At 63.5% G+C, this 17,714-nt stretch overlaps 1 protein-coding gene across 17 annotated transcripts in view; it reads right to left on the bottom strand.

Annotated features, from left to right (window-relative positions):
* Positions 1-17,714, bottom strand: part of KIF1A (kinesin family member 1A) — a 70,256-nt gene that overhangs the window by 14,845 nt on the left and 37,697 nt on the right. For 11 of the 17 annotated variants that reach the window (XM_035006713.1, XM_035006722.1, XM_035006720.1 and 8 more), the window contains 11 exons: positions 13,281-13,399; positions 11,038-11,123; positions 10,016-10,154; positions 9,651-9,822; positions 9,431-9,521; positions 7,931-8,049; positions 6,897-6,952; positions 6,656-6,764; positions 6,334-6,400; positions 6,160-6,244; positions 3,595-3,700 (listed from right to left, as the gene is read on the bottom strand). In XM_035006713.1, coding sequence (XP_034862604.1) covers positions 3,595-3,700; positions 6,160-6,244; positions 6,334-6,400; positions 6,656-6,764; positions 6,897-6,952; positions 7,931-8,049; positions 9,431-9,521; positions 9,651-9,822; positions 10,016-10,154; positions 11,038-11,123; positions 13,281-13,399 — 1,149 coding nt within the window. Of the gene's footprint in view, positions 1-1,078; positions 1,106-3,594; positions 3,701-6,159; positions 6,245-6,333; positions 6,401-6,655; positions 6,765-6,896; positions 6,953-7,930; positions 8,050-9,430; positions 9,522-9,650; positions 9,823-10,015; positions 10,155-11,037; positions 11,124-13,280; positions 13,400-17,714 lie in introns of all 17 variants that reach the window. The other 6 variants (XM_035006719.1, XM_035006724.1, XM_035006721.1 and 3 more) reach the window with 1 other exon arrangement.

Here is a 17,714-nt window from a genome sequence, read left to right as displayed (position 1 = left end):
GCTGCCGCCCCGTGGGGCCCAGGGCCCATTCACAGTGGCTCAGACAATCCTGTCGTGCCCCCACCCCACCCTGGGGCTCCTTCCACAGAAGGAGCGGGCCCCACCCCTGCCCCACTCCAGGCAGCTTAAAGGCTCAAACATCTGCTGGAAACCTTCTGAACGCTCACTTCATCTTTCCAAACAGCTGTCCTAGAGGACCAACGCCACGGAGCTCTGACCACAATCCACCTGACCCAGAAGGAGATGACCCTGACCCTCTGCTCAGAACAGAGTCTCACCGACGGTCTTCATTAGGCACTTCGAGGCTGTCCACACCCGGGGCCTCACTGACCCTTGCATCCAGCAGACACGGGCAGGGTCCCCACTCAAGTCGGGGAAGCAGTCCCCTGCCCAGGAGCCCCTGCCTCCGGGGCATTGGACCTGGGACTACCCCAGTGAGTCCAGAGACCTACTGGGCCCTTCACAACTTTACTGCCCACCTACTTCCATAAAGGGTGTGTGGTGGCCAAGGCCAAGAGCACAGCTGGAGCCCCCATCCCGGCCAGGCGAGGGGCTGACACTCAGGGTTGGAAGGTGCAGAGCGTGGAGGTTCCCTGGCATGGCTGATTCTCGTCTGCCCTCCCGTCCTGGGCCCACCACAGCCCCTCCCTCCCTCTTTTCTCTTTCACCTTACAGGGAGTGGGGCTGGTGCAGCCAAAGGCAGCCTGGCTGGCCAGCCTGCACACAGGGGCACCTGCTCCCACTCGGGCGGGGACGGGGTCAGCGCGGGGCGGGCAAGGCTCGGGGCAGGAGCAGGAGGCCAGCCAGTGTCTCCGGAGGGGCAGGAAACTATCAGAGCAGCCAAAATCAAGAGTACGGGCAGAAGGGGCTCAGCCAAGAGGGAAGGGTGGGGATGGGAGAGGAAGCAACAAAAAAAATTAAAAAAGTATTCCAAGGAAATAAAACTAAAGAAGATGGAGAAACAGGAGGGAAGGGGGAGCGAGTGTAGAAGAAATCCAAAAAGCTGAAATTAAATGTCAGGGCTGTGGGACTGGGGAAGGAGAGAGGCTGAAATAAAACCAAGGGGCACAAATGATACCTAGGCATGTCCGAATCAAGAAACTGCCTGCAAAACACAAACAATTACAGGTTAGTGAGGGCGGCGGGGCAGGGGGGCGGGGCGACGGGCGGCAGGGCAGCGGGGGTGGCAGGGCGGCGGCAGCGAGGGGAGGGGCAGCGCGGAGAGAAGCTGTCCGTGGCGACAGGCCCACTCTGAGCTGGGGAGGCCGCAAAGCACGGGGCCTTGGAGCAGGAGGAGGTGAGGCGTGGCAAAGCGTGTGGACAGCTCGCACCCCTCAGCCCAAGCCAGGCCTGGGGTCTCTGAGCCTCAGCGTCTCTCGGGGGGAGAAGGGCCCACCCAAGCGGCCCATTACAGGGCTCCCAGGACATCAGCCAGGGTCCGGGAAGAGGAAGGTCCTGGGGAGGCGGAGCCTGCTGGCTTGGCCTGCCAAGCCTCAGAATGGCTCCTGCCAGGGGCCACCAGGTGGGGAGGGTCCCCAAGATTTTCCTGGGGCAAGGCTGGGGGTGTCGGAGCTGTGCTGGGGCTGTACCACCATGGGCGGGAGCCAAGCCTGAGGCCAAAGCAGCTATGGGGAAGGTCTATGGTCCCGCCCCACGGACCGGCCTTCCTCTACCCTTGGCCCAGGGCAGCCTTGACTTCAGACACAGGGCTGACTGACCCCAGAGCTGCCCTGAGGCCAGCCTCACTTCCCACAGTCCCCAGGATGAAGAACCAAAGCCCCGTCAGTGATGGGGCCTCAGGCCTCTCAGAACAGGGGTGGACCTGCTTAGCCAAAGCCTTGCTGAACCGGGTTCCAGCCAGGAGCCAGAGCCTCCTAAGCTACCCGGGACTCAGCCCAGAGCCGAGGCCCCCACGGGTCTCCCCAGCAGCTGGGCTGGTGGGACAAAGGGAAGACTCAGAGACACGGTCCTCCGTGTAGGGAGACCACACGGGGCAGGAGGTTCGGAAGGAAAATACCCACCCCCACTCCCTTTCTGCCCCAAGAATCTAGCAGTTGCCAGGGCAAAGGAAGGGTCTGAGGCAGGGGGAATGCTGAGCTCACTCAGCAGGCAGATCCCTTCCAGGGCCACCCTCCACTCTGGGGTCCCAGGCCCCACATCCCTGCAGGCAGCTCCCGTGTGGGTGGGCGCCAGGCCTCCTCTGGTGCATTCTTGTGGTCAGAGGAGCCCCTGAGCTGGTGCCCCCCAGCTTCCCATTCTGCCAGGTGGAACCCCAGCCTGCTCATCATAGTGACACCTCCACGTGAGACACCTCCCAGCATGCTGCACCCCAACTCCTCCCTCCCCGGGACACAGGAGTGCAGGGGACGTTCTGGAAGGTTTCTGGGCAGAGCTGGAACCAGAGTCACAGCTGCCCCTCGCGGGGTCTCTGACTGCTGGCCCCCAGATGCCCACACGGGGAGATGCTTCCCTTAGAGCCTACTCCGCAGGGTGTCCATGACAAAGCCAGGCTCCGCCGGGGCCCAGGAGTCAGAAGGACAGGACCTGATGCCCCAGGACCCTTTACCCTTATGGGTCTTAGCTTTCCTTGCAAATGCGGGGTCCCCCGGTCCCCTTCAAGCACACCCAGCCCTCAAAGATGTTTTTTCCTGTGCACACCGCCACAGGAACCCGTGAAGACAGCCAGAGCGTGAGTTCCAAGGGTCAGCTCTCAGCGTCTGCCTCCAGACATCTGCCCTTGGGAGAGCCGTCCAGGACCCTGGAACACTCTCGTCATTTCCTCAAGCCCCTGGAGAGCAGCATCTCAGAACAGCCAAGTCCACGTCCCCACCAAGAGGGCAGCTCTCGGCAGTTACGAGCTGCCCACCCCCCGTCGGTCCCCAGATGCCACCCCTCACACCCCGCCCCCACCCCTGGCAAACCCCAGCAAGGCTGGTTTGTCAGGGGCAGCCAGGGCATCCCCAGGGGGCTTGCACACCCTGCCCACTGCCCTGGTGCGGTGGAGCTGAACTGCCCCGGCTGCCAGGTTTTGGCCATTAACAGCAAGCTGGAAAAGGAGCAGCCCAGTGACAAGGAGCACATGCCAAGGAGTGCCTAGAGGGCACGCCTCCACCCTGCAGGCTGAGCCGCTGACCCGTGCGCCCCGGAACCTCCTCCAGGACCCCCAGCCCGAGGCCCAGACCACCCACAGCAGTGTGGCTGGGGACATTCGGGCCTGCTTGTCTGCCCACAAACCCTGCTGTCCCCCCCCCCTGAAACTCCTGAGGACAGAACCCAGCTCATCCATCCCCAACTCCCACTCCCCTCCGCCAGGTGACCAAATGAACAGGCTGGATGAATGTGTGAGCCAGTGATGGGACAACGTGCAGACAAACACACCAAGGGGCCTGGAGGCCACGAGCCTCCCTTCCTGGCACCTGTCCTGGAGGTGTCAGAAAGGAAGGCCTGAACGTTTTGAGGCTGGACACATCCTAGACCTTACAAAGCCAGGTGGGCTACGGGCATGGCGGGCTGAGGACACAGCCCAGGTCCTGGCCTGGACCCTGTCTTCAGGGAGCTGGGAACAGAGCCCACTGCCACCCGGAGGGGACTCACCGGTCGTCCTGGGCCGGGTGGATGTAATCGGAGGACAGGATGTTAAGAGACAAGATGTTGGGGTCGATCAGGGACTCATCGGTTTCTGGTGTGTTTCGGATCCGACCTACAGGAAAGACCACAGTGCAGTCACCTTCCAGGAGGACAGGTGGGGGTGCTGGGTCTCTGCCTGGGCTGGAGCTCCAGAACGTGAGGCCACATCAGGGAACCGACTCCCCCGTGCCCACAAGAGCACCAGACAGGGAGGCCGTGGCAGCGTCTCTGCCAGCCCGGGCGTCGGCACTCAGCGGACCACCCTGGCATCGTTCCTCCTGCAATCTCAGTTTCTAGTTTCTCAGCCATAAATAACTCTCTCTCAATGTCCATCTCTCGCGCACCCAAGTGATAGGTTCTAACCACCCAGCCTAGAACGCACAGGCCCTTGTTGGGAAAGGAAATCTTACCAAGATAAGGAGAAATGTTCCCTCTTCTCTTTATACTAGAAGGAAGGGGGAAGGAAGGAAGGAAGGAAGAAGGAGGAAGGAGAGAGGGAGGGAGGGAGGGAGGAAGGGAGGGAGGAGGAAGGAAGGAAGGAAGGAAGGAAGGAGAGAGGGAGGGAGGAAGGAGGAAGGAAGGAAAGGAGGAGGAAGGAGAGAGGGAGGGAGGGAGGGAGGAAGGGAGGGAGGAGGAAGGAAGGAAGGAGAGAGGGAGGGAGGAAGGAGGAAGGAGAGAAGGAGGGAGGGAAGGAGGAAGAAGGAAGGAAGGAAGGACCATCTGTGCCATAAATCTCTCTGCAGGGCACACTTCCAGCTGAGCCCCCTAAGCCGCCCCTCCCTGGGGTGGCGGCTCCTGTCTGGGGAAAGCGCCATGACTGCTGTGAGTCAGGAATCCTGCTGGGGGCTTTGTGCATGGTTTCTTGCTGGTGGTGTTAGAGACCGGAACGCTCCGCTTCTTCAAGGAAGACACACACACTAAATTTTCTCCATCAAGCCATACAGGAAGCACTGGCCTCCCGTTCCCCATAGGCAGAGGTGAGGCAGAGCCCAGCACCCGGCCAGGATTGTGTCCACGCACACTGGAGCTGCCTGCCCCACCTCCTGGAAACTTCTTGCAACATTTGGGTTCTGGGAGAAGGCAGGTGTGGGCTCCCCCAAAAGTGCTCCCAGGGTGTGTCCCCCATGGCTGGAGGTGCAGTGCCCTGCAGCTCAGCTGTAGCAAGAAAGCTCGCTGCAGTGCCAGCCTCACCCCTCCTCGGCCCCTGGGGCACGTGCGTCAGCAGTGCTCTCTGCCCTTGCGGTGTGGCCAACGCGATGCCCGGGAGCCCCCGTCAGGCAGAGATGTCCCCTCGCAGGTCTGTTTGGTTTAGGAGGCCCAGAGAGGCAGAGCCCAAACCCCTCAACCTGCAGTGGGGCCTTGGAGTTCACAGCAGCATCTCCCCGCCTCCTTTCAACAACACCCCTCCTCTGCCCACACATGGGACAAGCACTCCTGTCTGCATTTGGTCCGTGCGTTGGCTGGGTATGCGCTTCATCTTTTTCTTTAAGTCGATTCCATAACTTGCCCTAAACAGTATCTAAGATGAGGATTTGTTAGCTTGCTCCAGCCTTCTACGATTTGTGTGAAAATAGATACACAATGTCTAAAATAAAAGCACTTGTCCTGGGCCCCCAGAAGCTCAGGGTCCACAGTCCTGCACTTTGGGGCCCAGCACGATGAGTCTCCTGGTAGCGTCCCTGTGACTGCACCCTCAGGGCCCCCCTATGAGCCCCAGGGACAGCACCCTCCCGTGGCTGCCCTCCCGGCCACAGAAAGGCCCGGGAAGGGGCTTCCAGAAGGATCCATCAGCTCCAGGGCAGGGGAGGGATGGACGGTCGTCCATGCGCTTGAATGGAAGCTGGGAAGATGAACTTTTACGGCTTGGCAAAAGAAACATTTCTAGTGGACCAAAGAGCTCAGAGTGTGATGTCGTTGAAGGAAAATGTCAGGTCTGTGGTGACTGCTGTGAGCTGAACCGTGTGCCGCCCCCTCCCCCAAACAGGATGTGTTGTGGTGCCAGTCTCCAGGACCTCAGAAGGCGACTGTGTTTGGACTGGGGTCTTGGCAGGTGTCATTAGCTGAGATGAGGTCACGCTGGAGTAGGTGGGCCCTAATCCAGGTCCTCCTAGGAAGTGGCCACAGGACGGGTCCCCACCCGAGGAGCACCAGAGAGTCCCCACAAACCAGCAGCGGCCGGAAGAAGCAAGGAAGGGCTGCCCCCACAGGCTTCAGAGGGCATGCGCCCTCAGCCTCAGGCCTGCGGGTCGTGGCAGGACCCATCTGTGCTGCTCGTGCCAGCGTGGGCCACCGGCACAGCGGCCCAGCAGGAACTGGGCATCGTCACCCTAGCCCAAGCTTCCCTCTCCAGGGGAGGGCCTGAGGCACAGAGAGGTTCCGTGACTTGGCCAAAGTCACACAGCAACAGGGGCAGAGCTGTGGGTAAACTCAGGCATCTGGCCTGGACAGGGCGTTGGTGGAGTGGGTGGGGTCCATGGTCTTCCCGCCAGCCCAGCCCCAGCCCCTAAGGCAGCCCTCACCCAGCTCACTCACCCACGACCAGCTCTCGAACTTCCTTCCAGCGGATGTGGCTGCCTGTCTCATGCAGCAGGGTCACGGTAATCCGTCTCTGGATGCCCTGCCAGCACCAGGAGAGAGGACGTGCTCAGATGGCCTGAGGGCCCCAGAGCGGGCAGGGCAGGGGCAGGGGCAGGGAGCACGTCGCACCTGGTGGAGCAGGAAGGTCCCCATGCACGGCATCCCGCCGCGGTGGTCCACCACTGCAGGAATGTAACTGCAAGAGAGAGATGCGAGAGGCTAGCCCCCACCCCCCACACCCCTGCGCTCCCCCACTCCTGCGCCCCCACACCCCTGTGCCCAGAGGAGCTGAATGGTGAGAACAGGGAAAACAGCCCCTCCCTGTGGCGGAGAGGAGGCGCTCCAGTCCATGGAGGCCAGAGTCAGTCGGGCAAGGAGACCCAGCGTGCACCACCTCGACCAGCCCCGGGGCCCCTGGGGATCCCTGTCCCCAGCAGGCATGGGGACTCACTCGCCGTTGGCCTCCAGCTCACAGATCTCGAAGTAGACCAGCAGGTCGTATTTGCAGTGACAGGGCCCGGGGCAGGGCCGCGCTAGCGTGCTGAGCTTGGTAGCAGGCACTGGGAGATGACAGGAGAGAGGCACCCATTGGTGGGAAACCATGCCTGCCACGTCCCGGCAGGGGCGGGACGCACCAGGGCAGCACGGGAACCTCGCCCCCCCAGGGGTGGACTCAGGAGAGCCCCAGGTACCTGGCTTGGACAGCGGCATGACCCTTGGGAAGTGGCGGCGCGAGGGCCTCAGGGGGCTGTGGAGAGACAGGTGGCTGCAGGTGGGGTCTCCGAGAGCCCGAGCTGGAGCTGGAGCCAAGGGCAGGGTCTGCAGGGGGAGCTCAAGGCGCTGTCTGCTCCAAGCCCCTGTCTGCCTCCCTGCCTCCCAGGGCCCAGGAAAGGCCCCAGGCTCAGGCCCTCACCAGCCTGGACAGGGGAGGAGGCCCCTGGGGAGCCCAGACCCTGCTGGGGCGGCCCCACGAACCCACGAGAACTGGGCGAGGTCTGACTCTGGTTCTCCGTCCAGGGGCTTCCAGGACAGAGCCTCCCTCGGCACCCCAAGGACAAGACGAGTCTCATGGGGCCAGATGCCCTCATGGCCTTTCTCTTTCTTCAACACCCTGGACGCCCTGCGTAGCTCCGGGGCCCGCAGGACAGCTGAGAGGGGGATGGAGGTGGCAAGAGGCTCCCGCCGCCCGAGAAGCCTCTCTGTGGTTCTCCCTGTGCTAGGTTGGGGGTGGGAACCGCAGAGGGGACACCCAGCCCACCCACAGAGCCCCTGGGAAGTCACAGGGGATGAGGGAGATGGAAGGATGTTCCCTCACTCTGCCTGGGGTCCAAGGACTCCGGGAGACCAGGATAGGTGGGCCCCTAGGGTGGCGTTCTCCATGGGCAGTGTGCCGCCCTGGCCATCCCCCCGCCCAGTCCCTGCTTCCCTGGCCCTAAGACTCAGCCCACAGACGCCCAGGTCAAGGTCCAGACAGCAATACTCTTTAAGAAACTCGCAGCTCAGTCCTGGAGGGACGTCTCTGACTTGCTCTGGGTCCTGCTGACCCTGGGTGACCGGCCGCCCCGTCCATGGGGAAGGTGGGCATCGGGAGGCCTGTCTGGAGCAGGGTGGCTTTGCTGGCAGGGAGGGGGAGAGGGCCCGCACCCTGGAGGGCAGCAGGGGCCTGCATCAGAAGATCTGGGAAGGGCCCTCCGACCTCCCCCAAGCCCGACCCAGGGCTGCTGACCTGAGCACGTCCTTGCAGAGAGGTGGGAACGGGTGCTGCTGGTAGTGGCCGAAGACCTCAAACACGATGGGCTGGCTCTTGATGTACTCGATGAAGGACTTGGTCACCTCCACCGCAATCTGGTGGGTGAGGAGCGCAGACAGGAGGGTGAGGCCACGCCACAGGAGAGGGGAAGGAGGGTCGCAGAGGTAAGTGCTCGGCCTCCCCGGAGAACCGGATTGGAGACCCTGACTGGGCCCGACCTCTGCCCACGAAGGGGTGATGCTCCTCCCTGGTCCTTCCAGCCACGCCTCCCCTCCTATCCCACAGCTGGGGGCCAGACCCCTGAGAGTGCCCTTTCAGAACACTGAGCTCGAGAGGGGACAAAGGGCAGGGGGCACCTCTGTGGCCTGCTGTGACCCTTCCTGGGCCCTTGCCCACTCACCGAGAGGTATAGGTTGAATTGTGCCCCCCCAACCCCCATTCCTATGTTGCAATTCTAACGCCCAGGACCCGTATTCAGAGAGAGGACCTTTATAGAGGTAATCCCAAGTTAGAATGAGGGCATCAGGGTGGCCCTAATCCAATGTGACTGGTCCTCATGAAAAGGGGAAATCAGGATGCAAAGATGGGCACAGAGGGATGACCCTGTGAGGACAGATGGAAGAGGACATCTGCCCGCCCAGCGGAGGCCTGGCATGGGGTCTCCCTCATGGTCTCCAAGGAACGACCCTACCCATGCTTTGATCTCAGGCTTCTAGCCTCCAGATCCGAGAGGCAGTTGCTTTGTTAAGGCCGCCCAGTGCGTGGGCTTTGTTCGGGGTGCCCAGGAAATGAATCCACTGAGCATGCACACCTTCACACCTGACCCTGCTTCCCCGGCTGAGAACCTGAGGCTCAGGATGGGCCGGTCTGGGGGCCCCTTTGAAGTGTGGGCCTCAGGACTGTTTGGGCCACGCACCCACAAGCCACACTGCCCAGGGTCCGTTTTACACTCCTCGGCGGGCACTCGAGGTCCCGCCACCTGGCGACTATCATCACGGCCAAGTGATGGCCACTGGCCGGCTAGCCCCGTTCTCCCGCCTCACGAAGTGACTCCACTCCAAAACCCCTGCTCTCCTGAGAGCCTGGCTGGGGACATGCCCTGCCTGGGGCTTCCCTGACCTCTCCGGACTGTACCCAGGTAACCCAGGGCCCTCTGTGTGCCCTGCCTCTCTGCTTCTTCCCCAATACTGGCCAGCGCCATGCCGGGCACCCCAGACATCTCGTGTTCACATCTGCCCGAGGGTGCCCCCAGCCCCAGGCGTAAGCCCACCGAGGCCCCCACTGCCCAGTAACAGCCTACACGCCCCCACCTGGCACCCGAGGCCCCGTGCCCTCGCACCTGGGCCCTGCCCAGCTCACGGCTGGGACTCAGGATGGGGAGAAGATATGATGCACAGTGACTGCAGCTGGGCTCAGCTTTGGGGCAGCTGCGTAAAGTCAGAGCCCCGGGGGAGAGGGGGAGCTCTCAGGACGTACGTTTTGGACATGGTAGAAGCCGAGTGGGGGGCCCCTCCCCGTGTTCTTGAGGGGCTCCGTGGAGAAGGCCTCGTCATGGCGATGGATGAAGCTGTAAAGGGAGAGGAGATGCTCGCTGGGCACAGGGGCCATGGGGTGGGGACCCACAGACTGGCAGGGGTGCCCAGGCTACTAAGCACCCGCCCACTGTCCTGCAGCCACACGGGGCACTGGGGCTCACTTGAACTGGCAGAAGATGTCGGCGTATTCGGCAGAGATGCTGGATGCCTGCAGGACGGTCACCCGGAAGGTGAAGGTGCTGCCCAGGCGCAGATGGTCCAGGGCAGCGTCCAGGGGCCCGTCCAGGGGGGCTTTCTCGGGGCTGTCCAGGAGGAGGCTTTCTGGAGGCACGGCTGCTGGGAGCCAAGGGTGGAGCAACGTGGCAGGACCTCCAAGGGGTCCTAGAGCCCGGGGTCAGGCGAGAAGTCCACACAGCCTCCTCCCCCGGAAACGTCTTACAGCCTCCCTGGGGGACCCTGGGAGTGGGGGCTGAGCCAAGAGGGGGCAGGCCCTCTGGACTGCGGTGGGGCAGGTGTGGCCACCCACCTGAGCAAGTGTTGTTGTTGACCTCGTCGGCCGAGGGCCCAGCGTCCGCACCCTGGCCCTGACCTTCCACAATACGAAGCTCTTCCTGGGAGGTCCCAGAGCGGGACATCCCCACCACTGGGCAGGACTCAGACTGGAACTGAATGGGTTGGGGGCCAGAGTCAGAGGGTGTGGCTCAGGACGAGGCCGCGACAGCCCACTGAGAACCCCGGAGCCAGGCCAGGGCCTTTGCGGGCCTGCATTCCAGACCTGCCCCTGCCTAGATAGGCACCCACCTCCCTCGGCCTCAGTTTCTTATGCTGCCGTGGCCGGAGTCGGCTGCAGAGGGGAAGGTGGGGAATGGCTCAGGTGGGGTGACGGGGGGCCTGGTGGGGACGGGGTAAGAAAGAGCCTTAAGAAGGAGAGTGGAGGAGCCTCTTGTGAGCTAAGCCCAGTATGGGGGCACCAAGCAGGACCCTCCCCCTCCCCCTCTCTCTGCCTGAGAGCAGAAAGGGGAGTGTAGGCGGAAAGCACCGTTTCCTTTGAGTGAGGACCCGGCAGGGGCAGCACCTTGTCCTTTGGCACTGAAGCAGGGCCAGCCCGGCACCTAACGGCATTGGGACTGTGAGGAGGGGCCCCTCTAGCTCTCCCTGGGGCGTCAGGGGAGGGCAAAGATGGAAACACAGTGTCCAGGAGAGCGAGCCCAAGAGAAGGGTTGCTGGGCGGGTGGGTGGAGGCATCCTGGTGTCTGGGGGCGCATGCAGCCAAGGGCCATGTGGGGGAAGCAGGGACAGACCCAGGGGAGGCCGTGATGAGGAGACAGACGGACCCCGTGGGTCAGGACAAGTCAGACATTGAGACACTGGGCAAGCCACAAGGCCTGGGGCCTGGGAAGAGAGGAACGAACCCCGGGAGGGCCCAGGGCCCACAGGGCAGGTCCCGAGCCTGGCGGGTTTGCCCGGGCCCTCGGCACAGCTGGCCCCTGGGATCGGGCTGGAGGGCGGTCGTTGGTGTTGGGTGGCCAGGCCAACCCTTGTGCGTACCTTTTCAAAATGCTGGTCGTCGAAGGAGATTCTGGCGGTTCCTGACTGCCGGACGCCGGAGCCATAGTCAGGGGCCTCTTCATCAGCTGAAACGGGAACAGAGCCGACGGTCAGGGCCATGCTTGTCCCCCAGGAGGCTTTGGCAGAGCCAGTCTGAGCCACCAGGCAGGGGCAAGGCACAGGAACTGGGACAGGCTCTGACCTGGGACAGGGGATCCCCAACACTGCCAACCGCAGCTCCAGAACACCCAGGGCGCTGGCCCGGGCGCTCAGACCACCAGCCTGTGCCGCTCGGGGCCCGAGAAGGGCCACCTCCTCAGCACGGCCGGCCCTGATGGGACCACAGATGCCACATCTCAAAACCAAACTATGACCCCTGCCCCTCCATTGAGTCCTGGCCACCGCCCACCCCCCAGATTTAGGTGTTCCAGCAGAGCCTCACTGGGCAGAGCCCACATCACAGGGTCCTCCTGGCTTCACCCCCAGAATCACAGCTGTCCCTCTGCCTCCACCCTTGCAGGCCCACACCATCTTCCATCTGGACCCTCAACAGCCCCCAAGCACCCCTCACTGAGCTCCCATACCTGCACCCCACACCCCCCACTCCCCTCCTTTTAGAGTCCTGTGGTTTCCCATTGTTTCCCACCCCTTGTCCTGCTACCCCAGGGACCGCCCCCAGACCTAGCTTCTGTCCCCTCCCGGGCCCTGATTCCAACCATTCTGGCTACACCCCACCCTGGGAGGCCTCTAGGACCATCCAGGGGCTCCAACCTCCTCTTCTGGCGCCCCCAGGGGGGACAAGCCCTGCTGTGCTCTTGACCCCAGCCATTCAAGGGCCCGGGGCTGGCCCAGGACCAGAGCACTGCAGAGCTCGGTGCTTAGGGGTCCAACAAGTGGACACTCGCAGGGCGGGTGGGACTTCTGTGACCACTGGAGCTTTTTGAAGTTGCAGCTTCTCCACCATAGCATTAGACAGGGAGTGTCAAGTGTGTCCAAATACAGACCGTGTCCGCCTATAAAGCAGGCCGCTCAGTGGGACCGGCTCCACCGAGGCTCAACCTGGTCACAAAGGGCCAAGAGCCCCCTCCCGCCAGGTTTACAGGGACAGGGTCACCCATGAGGAATGAGGGTGGCACTAGATGTCCCTAGCATCGCTGTCCTCTGTCCTCCCCCGATTCAGGATCCTGAGGTCTTAGCACCACGGTGACATGACTGGGACGTACTACAAAGAGCAACAGGGAATTGTGGGCCAGTGAGAATTTGGCAAAAGGGTCCCAAAAGTGCAAGCAGAGCCCCCTTTAGTGGCTGGGCCGTCCAGGTGGGGTGGGGTGGCACGAGGTCTTGCCGGTGGGATGCTCGCACTCTGAGCAGCCCGGCCCCACCCTGTCTGGGAGACGCTCTGCACTGGACTCCCCAGGGTGTCTGGGCTGCCAAGGCCGTGGGGAGCAGACAGAGTGAGGCCACGGAGGAGGGGCAGGGGCCCGAGGGCCAAGAAGGCAGTAACGGCTGTTAGAGCGCGAGCACCAGGCCCTCGGGCCTGCCGCTTCCTGGTCGGATAAGGGTGTTCACAGCTGTGTTCTGGAACGACCTTTCAACATGCCTGTTGGGTGGGAAGCTTCACATGGGATGCCATTTACAGGGAAGCACACCCAGGCTCAAAGGCAGTCATTCTGTGGCTTGCCTGTCCCGGGACCCTGGCCAGGGCAGAGGGGGCTCAGCAGCAAGAGGGTGTCCACCTCTGCAGCCAACAGTGGAGGGAGGGTCCACAGCCTCTGGGGGGAAAGGCCAGCTCCAGAGGGGCCGAGGGGTCTGAAGGAGGAGCACAGTGGGGAGTCTGGAGGGAGGCTCTGAGAGCTGTTGTGGGGGGTCCGGGGTCTGCACACCTGTGCTGGGCTCCAAGATGGCAGGGCGCTAGGAGAGAGCACCACTCTGCACTCGGCTGGGGTCTGGGTCCACCTGGGGCTGCCCGGTGGGGGCGCGGGGGGCCTGAGCTACAGTGGGCTCAGACAACCCTGGGCTCAGCCTGCACAGTGTCGGGGGGCCCGCCCCCCGGCAGACCGGCCCAGGAGAGTCTGGAAGGACGGAGCCTGGAGCTGGGCAGCAGGGGCTTCTCCTGGAGCACCCTCCTGGGCGCCGGCAGCCTGCGTGCCAGCCGGGGGGCCGGAGAAGCAGGAGGCCAGCGGCATGCTGGCCACGGCATGGTGCCCACGGGGACCTCCCACCCAGGGCCGCCCCACACGCACCTGAGGTGGCCTGCACGGCCACGCGGAGGAAGCCCTTCACCTCTCCCTTCTCGCTGACGACAGCCACGCGGTGCACCAGGGGCACAGGGTACAGCAGGTTGCTCAGGTACACGAAGGCCCTGGGGGAGCAGAGGCAGGGTCAGGGCCTCCCCGCAGCGTGCTGGCAGCGGCACGGCCCGGGCTCACGGCACGACACTGCGAAGCAGAGCGAGGGCAGCGAGCAGGCGGGCGCAGGCGGGTGCAGGCGGGCGGGCGGGGGCTGTGCTGGGTGGGGCCGGGCGGGGGGCGGTCCCTGGGCTGCAGAGGAGACAGGAGGAGGCGGGGGCAGAGGAGGAGGAGGGCGTGCGCAGGGCGGGCAGAGAGGAAGTGCGGAGCGGGGCTGGCACAGGGCAAAGCCCGCGGGGCCACACCCGCGGCCTGAGAGCTGAGGAGGGAGGTTTCAGCCTGCTTCAAGGAGGAGGAGGACCTGGGGACCCGGCCACGCCGAGCTATGACCTCACACTGGCACTGATGCCTGGCAGTCCCTCGGCCTCCCGCCCCTTTGCCAGTGACCCCGGACCTCAGGGCCCCACGGAGGGCTCCTATGGCAGAATACAGCTCAATTCCTCCTCAGACCCTTCTAGGAACACAGCGGGTGGGAGCTCACGGTGTCGGCCGACAGGGCACCACCCCGGCTCAGGGCCAGGGAAGTTGGCTGAGCAGAGCCCTAAGGAACCCCTAGACTGCACGGCACTGCCTGGTGAGCCTCGGTCAGCCACCCACTCAGTGCCCAGGGCCCTTCCCATCCGAGCAGCTCAGCTGTACACCTGACAAGTGGCAGGACAGGCTGGGTAGTGGCCATGTCACCCAGGAGTCTGCCCAACTCCCTGAGCTAGCCAACGTGCAGAGGTCACTGGGACAGCCAGGAGGACCAAGAGGACCCTGGAAGACCCGGGCCACCCAGCCGGTGTGCAGGCTGATGTGGAGCACATTTCCTCCCTGCTCAGGGGTGCCCTTCCCAGGGGGACTCTTGGCACAGGACAGGCGGGCTCACGTGAGCCCGATCCTGGTGAGAACCTGCAGCTCTGATCATACTTCAGCGCACCACCTGCCCCCCACGCTGCCCTCCCCTCCAGGCACAGAGCGACGGACAGCTGCTGCCGTGGCCCAGGGGCGCAGCCTTCAACAGCCCTGAGCTCCCAGGAGGATCTTGGGGAGGCTGGGGGTGCCAGGGGAGGGATCCAGCTTGGGAAAGGATGGGCAGGATTTGGACACAGAAAGGTAGGAGGTGTGCGGGAGCAGGTGCAGAGGCGGGGGGAGGGAGGCCCAGAGCCTCCACCAGGGAGAATGGAGGAGGTCCAGAAGCAAGAGCAACAGTGGGGGGCTGGTGGTGAAGTGGAGGTGGGGGAGGGAAGGTTGCAGTCTCCGGGCCAGGTGGGTGCTGGTCCGGGGTGCATGACCCAGGGTGGAGCTGGGAGGAGAAGGGAGAGAGATGTCACCCCACCCCCTGCCCCTCTCAGCTTGCTCAGAGGTCTGATACCACCCAGGCTGAGCCACTGGCCTCGCCCCACACCTGAGCTCCCAGAGGACCCCCTACGACTGTAAGCATGGGGAGGGCCATTCCTCAAGGACCCGAATTCCAGGCCCTGGTGCCCCCTCGCCTCCACTCCCACTGGCCCTCCACCCACAGAAGGTCAGAAACCTGAGCACCATCTGGCTCTTGTCTCAGATGCACTGGTTCTACCCCAAATGTCTCTGTGGAGGGCCAGCCACCCCTCTGCTTCCCCCATGGCCCCCACAGCCGCCAGAGGAGGCTTGGGGCTCCAACCAGACTTCCACACACCCTTGGTGCTGGCCAAGACCACCGTCCAGCCACCGCTGTCCCGGGACACCCCAGGCGCTCTCTGCTCCCAGCCCCCACATCACATAACTCCTCATGGCCATCTGTTTGTCTGACTCAACAGTGGGTCTGTGTCTGCCAACCTTCTCTTGCTTCCTGGGCACCCCCCAGACCCAGACAGGCGCCAGCTAGAGGGAAAGGTAGCGCTGGCCTAGGGGGCTGAGTGTCACCCTGAGCATCAGCCCCTGGTGGCTTCCTGGAGCCCCTCTCCTCCCCAGCAAAGCGGCCTCTCTGGGAATACCCCGGAGGAGGCCTGTTCCAAGGGAACTCACTGGAGGGCAGCCGTGTTGATGGATGACTAAGGCAGGGGTGGGGGCTCTGCTGCCCCTGACCACCCACCAAGACGAGGTACGGGAGTGGCCGGCAGAAGCCGGTCCTGGCCCTAGTCACAAAAGGAATCTGGGGCTCAGGGAGCAGAAGCCCCTTGCTGCGGCAGCATAAGGCACCCCGCTGACAGGGACTGGCCAGGGCTGGCTGGTGGGCCTCTCCAGCACCCACCTCGGGATGGGGACGATGGTGGCCTGCCCTCCCTGGGACTCTGGCATCCTGGCCAAGGGCCTTTGCTTGACCCTGGGGGCGTGTGAGGGGGGCAGCCATGAAAGGAGCAAGGCCTTGAGGTCCAGAAGGGGAAGTGGAGGGAGCCCAGGACTCAGGCTGCAGAACAGGCCCAGACGCTGCTCTGCCCCCTTGGCTGGGCCCCACCTGGCCATCCCACCACATTGGAGAGCTAATGGGACCGAGCAGGACAGCCCTGAGCTGCAGGGTCCTCCAGTCAACCCCACCCCACCTTTCAGGGCAGGGCCTCGTTCCTGGGGCAGGGCCCACTGCGGGAAGCCCCGTGTTGGGAGGCAGAGAGGCACTGAGGAGGCTCCCAGGGGCCCCAGGCACAGACGGAGGGCCCACAGCCTGCCCACCCCCATCTATATTCTGCAGGGAACCAACAGGAGGACCCTCAGAAGCAGGGGACACCTCTCACTGGGGGCCAGGTGAGGGCACTGTGCCAGGCACAAGAGTCCTTAATCAGGATAGCTTCCTGGGCTGTCCAGCGTCACCCAGCCAGGAGGTAAGCCAGGGTCAGGCCACTGCAGAGCCCCTGGCCCGGGGCTGCCTTCCTAGAAGGCTCAGGGGTGATTCCTCAGGGGTCGACTCTGGGCGTGCAGGGCTCTGTGGTCACCCAGAGTGCCACTCACAGCACCCCAGAGGTGACCCCCACCCCTTTCTGAGTTCACAGGGTGCATGCCCACCCACTTCCTGATGCTCCTCCCCATCCCTCACCATGGCCAGGGCAGAGAGAGACTGAGGCGGAGGGCAGGGCCCGGTCCAGGTCAGGAGGTGAGGTGGGGGCAGGCAGGCCCTGACCCGGTTCTCTCCTTGGGGCCTTGCTTCACAAAACACGCTGTGCTCTTCCAGAGTGGACGCTTTCTGACAGGTTGCCAACCCGTGGGCTCAAGAACCTGTATCATTGTACAGATCTGAGGTTCCCACAAACCAGATGGGGGCTGGGCCTCTCGTGACCCCAAGGCCCAAATCATCCCCTCAGCGGTCCGTGGGTGAAAGAGCCGTGGTGCAGTCCTAGCTGCTCACTGCACCCCGAGCCAGCTGGGGGCCGGCTCGGACACAGCGCGCCTACAGCTCGTCACTTCTCAGACGCCCACTCTTCTCATCCTGGCAGCGGATGTGAGGCTGCCCTAACCCCCGACACGTCCTGGTTCCCCTGCGGGCACCTTCTCCCTAGGTGTGCATCTAGCACGGCACTTAGAGCTGGTGCACTAATGCGTTAGGACCCCTCCACAGAGCAACACAAGACAGAAGGCAAGGTGCCGGGGGCCGGGGTTTAAACCCACAGGCTGGCCCCTCTCCAGCTCCCCTGGATGCAGACGCCACGCGCCAATGCCCACCTGCTCGATTCACACAGCTAATTAATTAAGGAGATCAATTCTTTCCTGATCTTTAGGCTTTCCTTCTGTCAGAGGAGAAGGAAAATCTGAGCACTCGTGACATCGAGAACTGCAAAGCCCGAGTTCAGATCCTCAGACAACGTGTCCCATTTGTGCTCCCAGAGGCAGGGCCTTCCAGGGCTGGGGTCTCGAGGGACCCCCTGGTGGGAGGTGGGGGATTACACAATGAAAAAGACCCCTGGGGTCCATGGCCAACCCCCTTTCCCCCTCTCTGAAGGTCACAACCCAGCCGTGCGTGAACGCGTGTGCACATGCCCCCCTAGGGTGCGCAGGTGGGACGCCACCGGAAGGCAAGAGAGCATCCGGTGCCAGATGCTGGGTCCACTCTCCTTCCTGCCACTCTGAATCCCTGGGGCCTCATCGTGAGACAGCGATGGGCACATCAGCCAGAGAGACCTCTGGGGCCCAGGAGCCACCATTCCCAATGGCGGCAGCAGCCTGGAAGACCCCACACCCCAAGCAGAGCTCAGCCTGACCCACAGAAGCCAGGACATGATGAAACGGAGCCCAGGGCATGGATGCTGGCCTGCCCTTCGCTGCACCGTAAGTGCCACAAACAGCCTGACTTCAGCATCGGCCCCCGAGGGACCAGAGCTG

The sequence above is a fragment of the Mirounga leonina genome, unplaced genomic scaffold (genome assembly GCF_011800145.1).
Source record: "Mirounga leonina isolate KUSES-001 unplaced genomic scaffold, KU_Mleo_1.0 Mir_151, whole genome shotgun sequence".
Taxonomy (NCBI): Eukaryota; Metazoa; Chordata; class Mammalia; order Carnivora; family Phocidae; genus Mirounga; species Mirounga leonina.
Note: the sequence above shows the minus strand (reverse complement) of the source record. Positions and strands in the feature narration are given on the sequence as shown.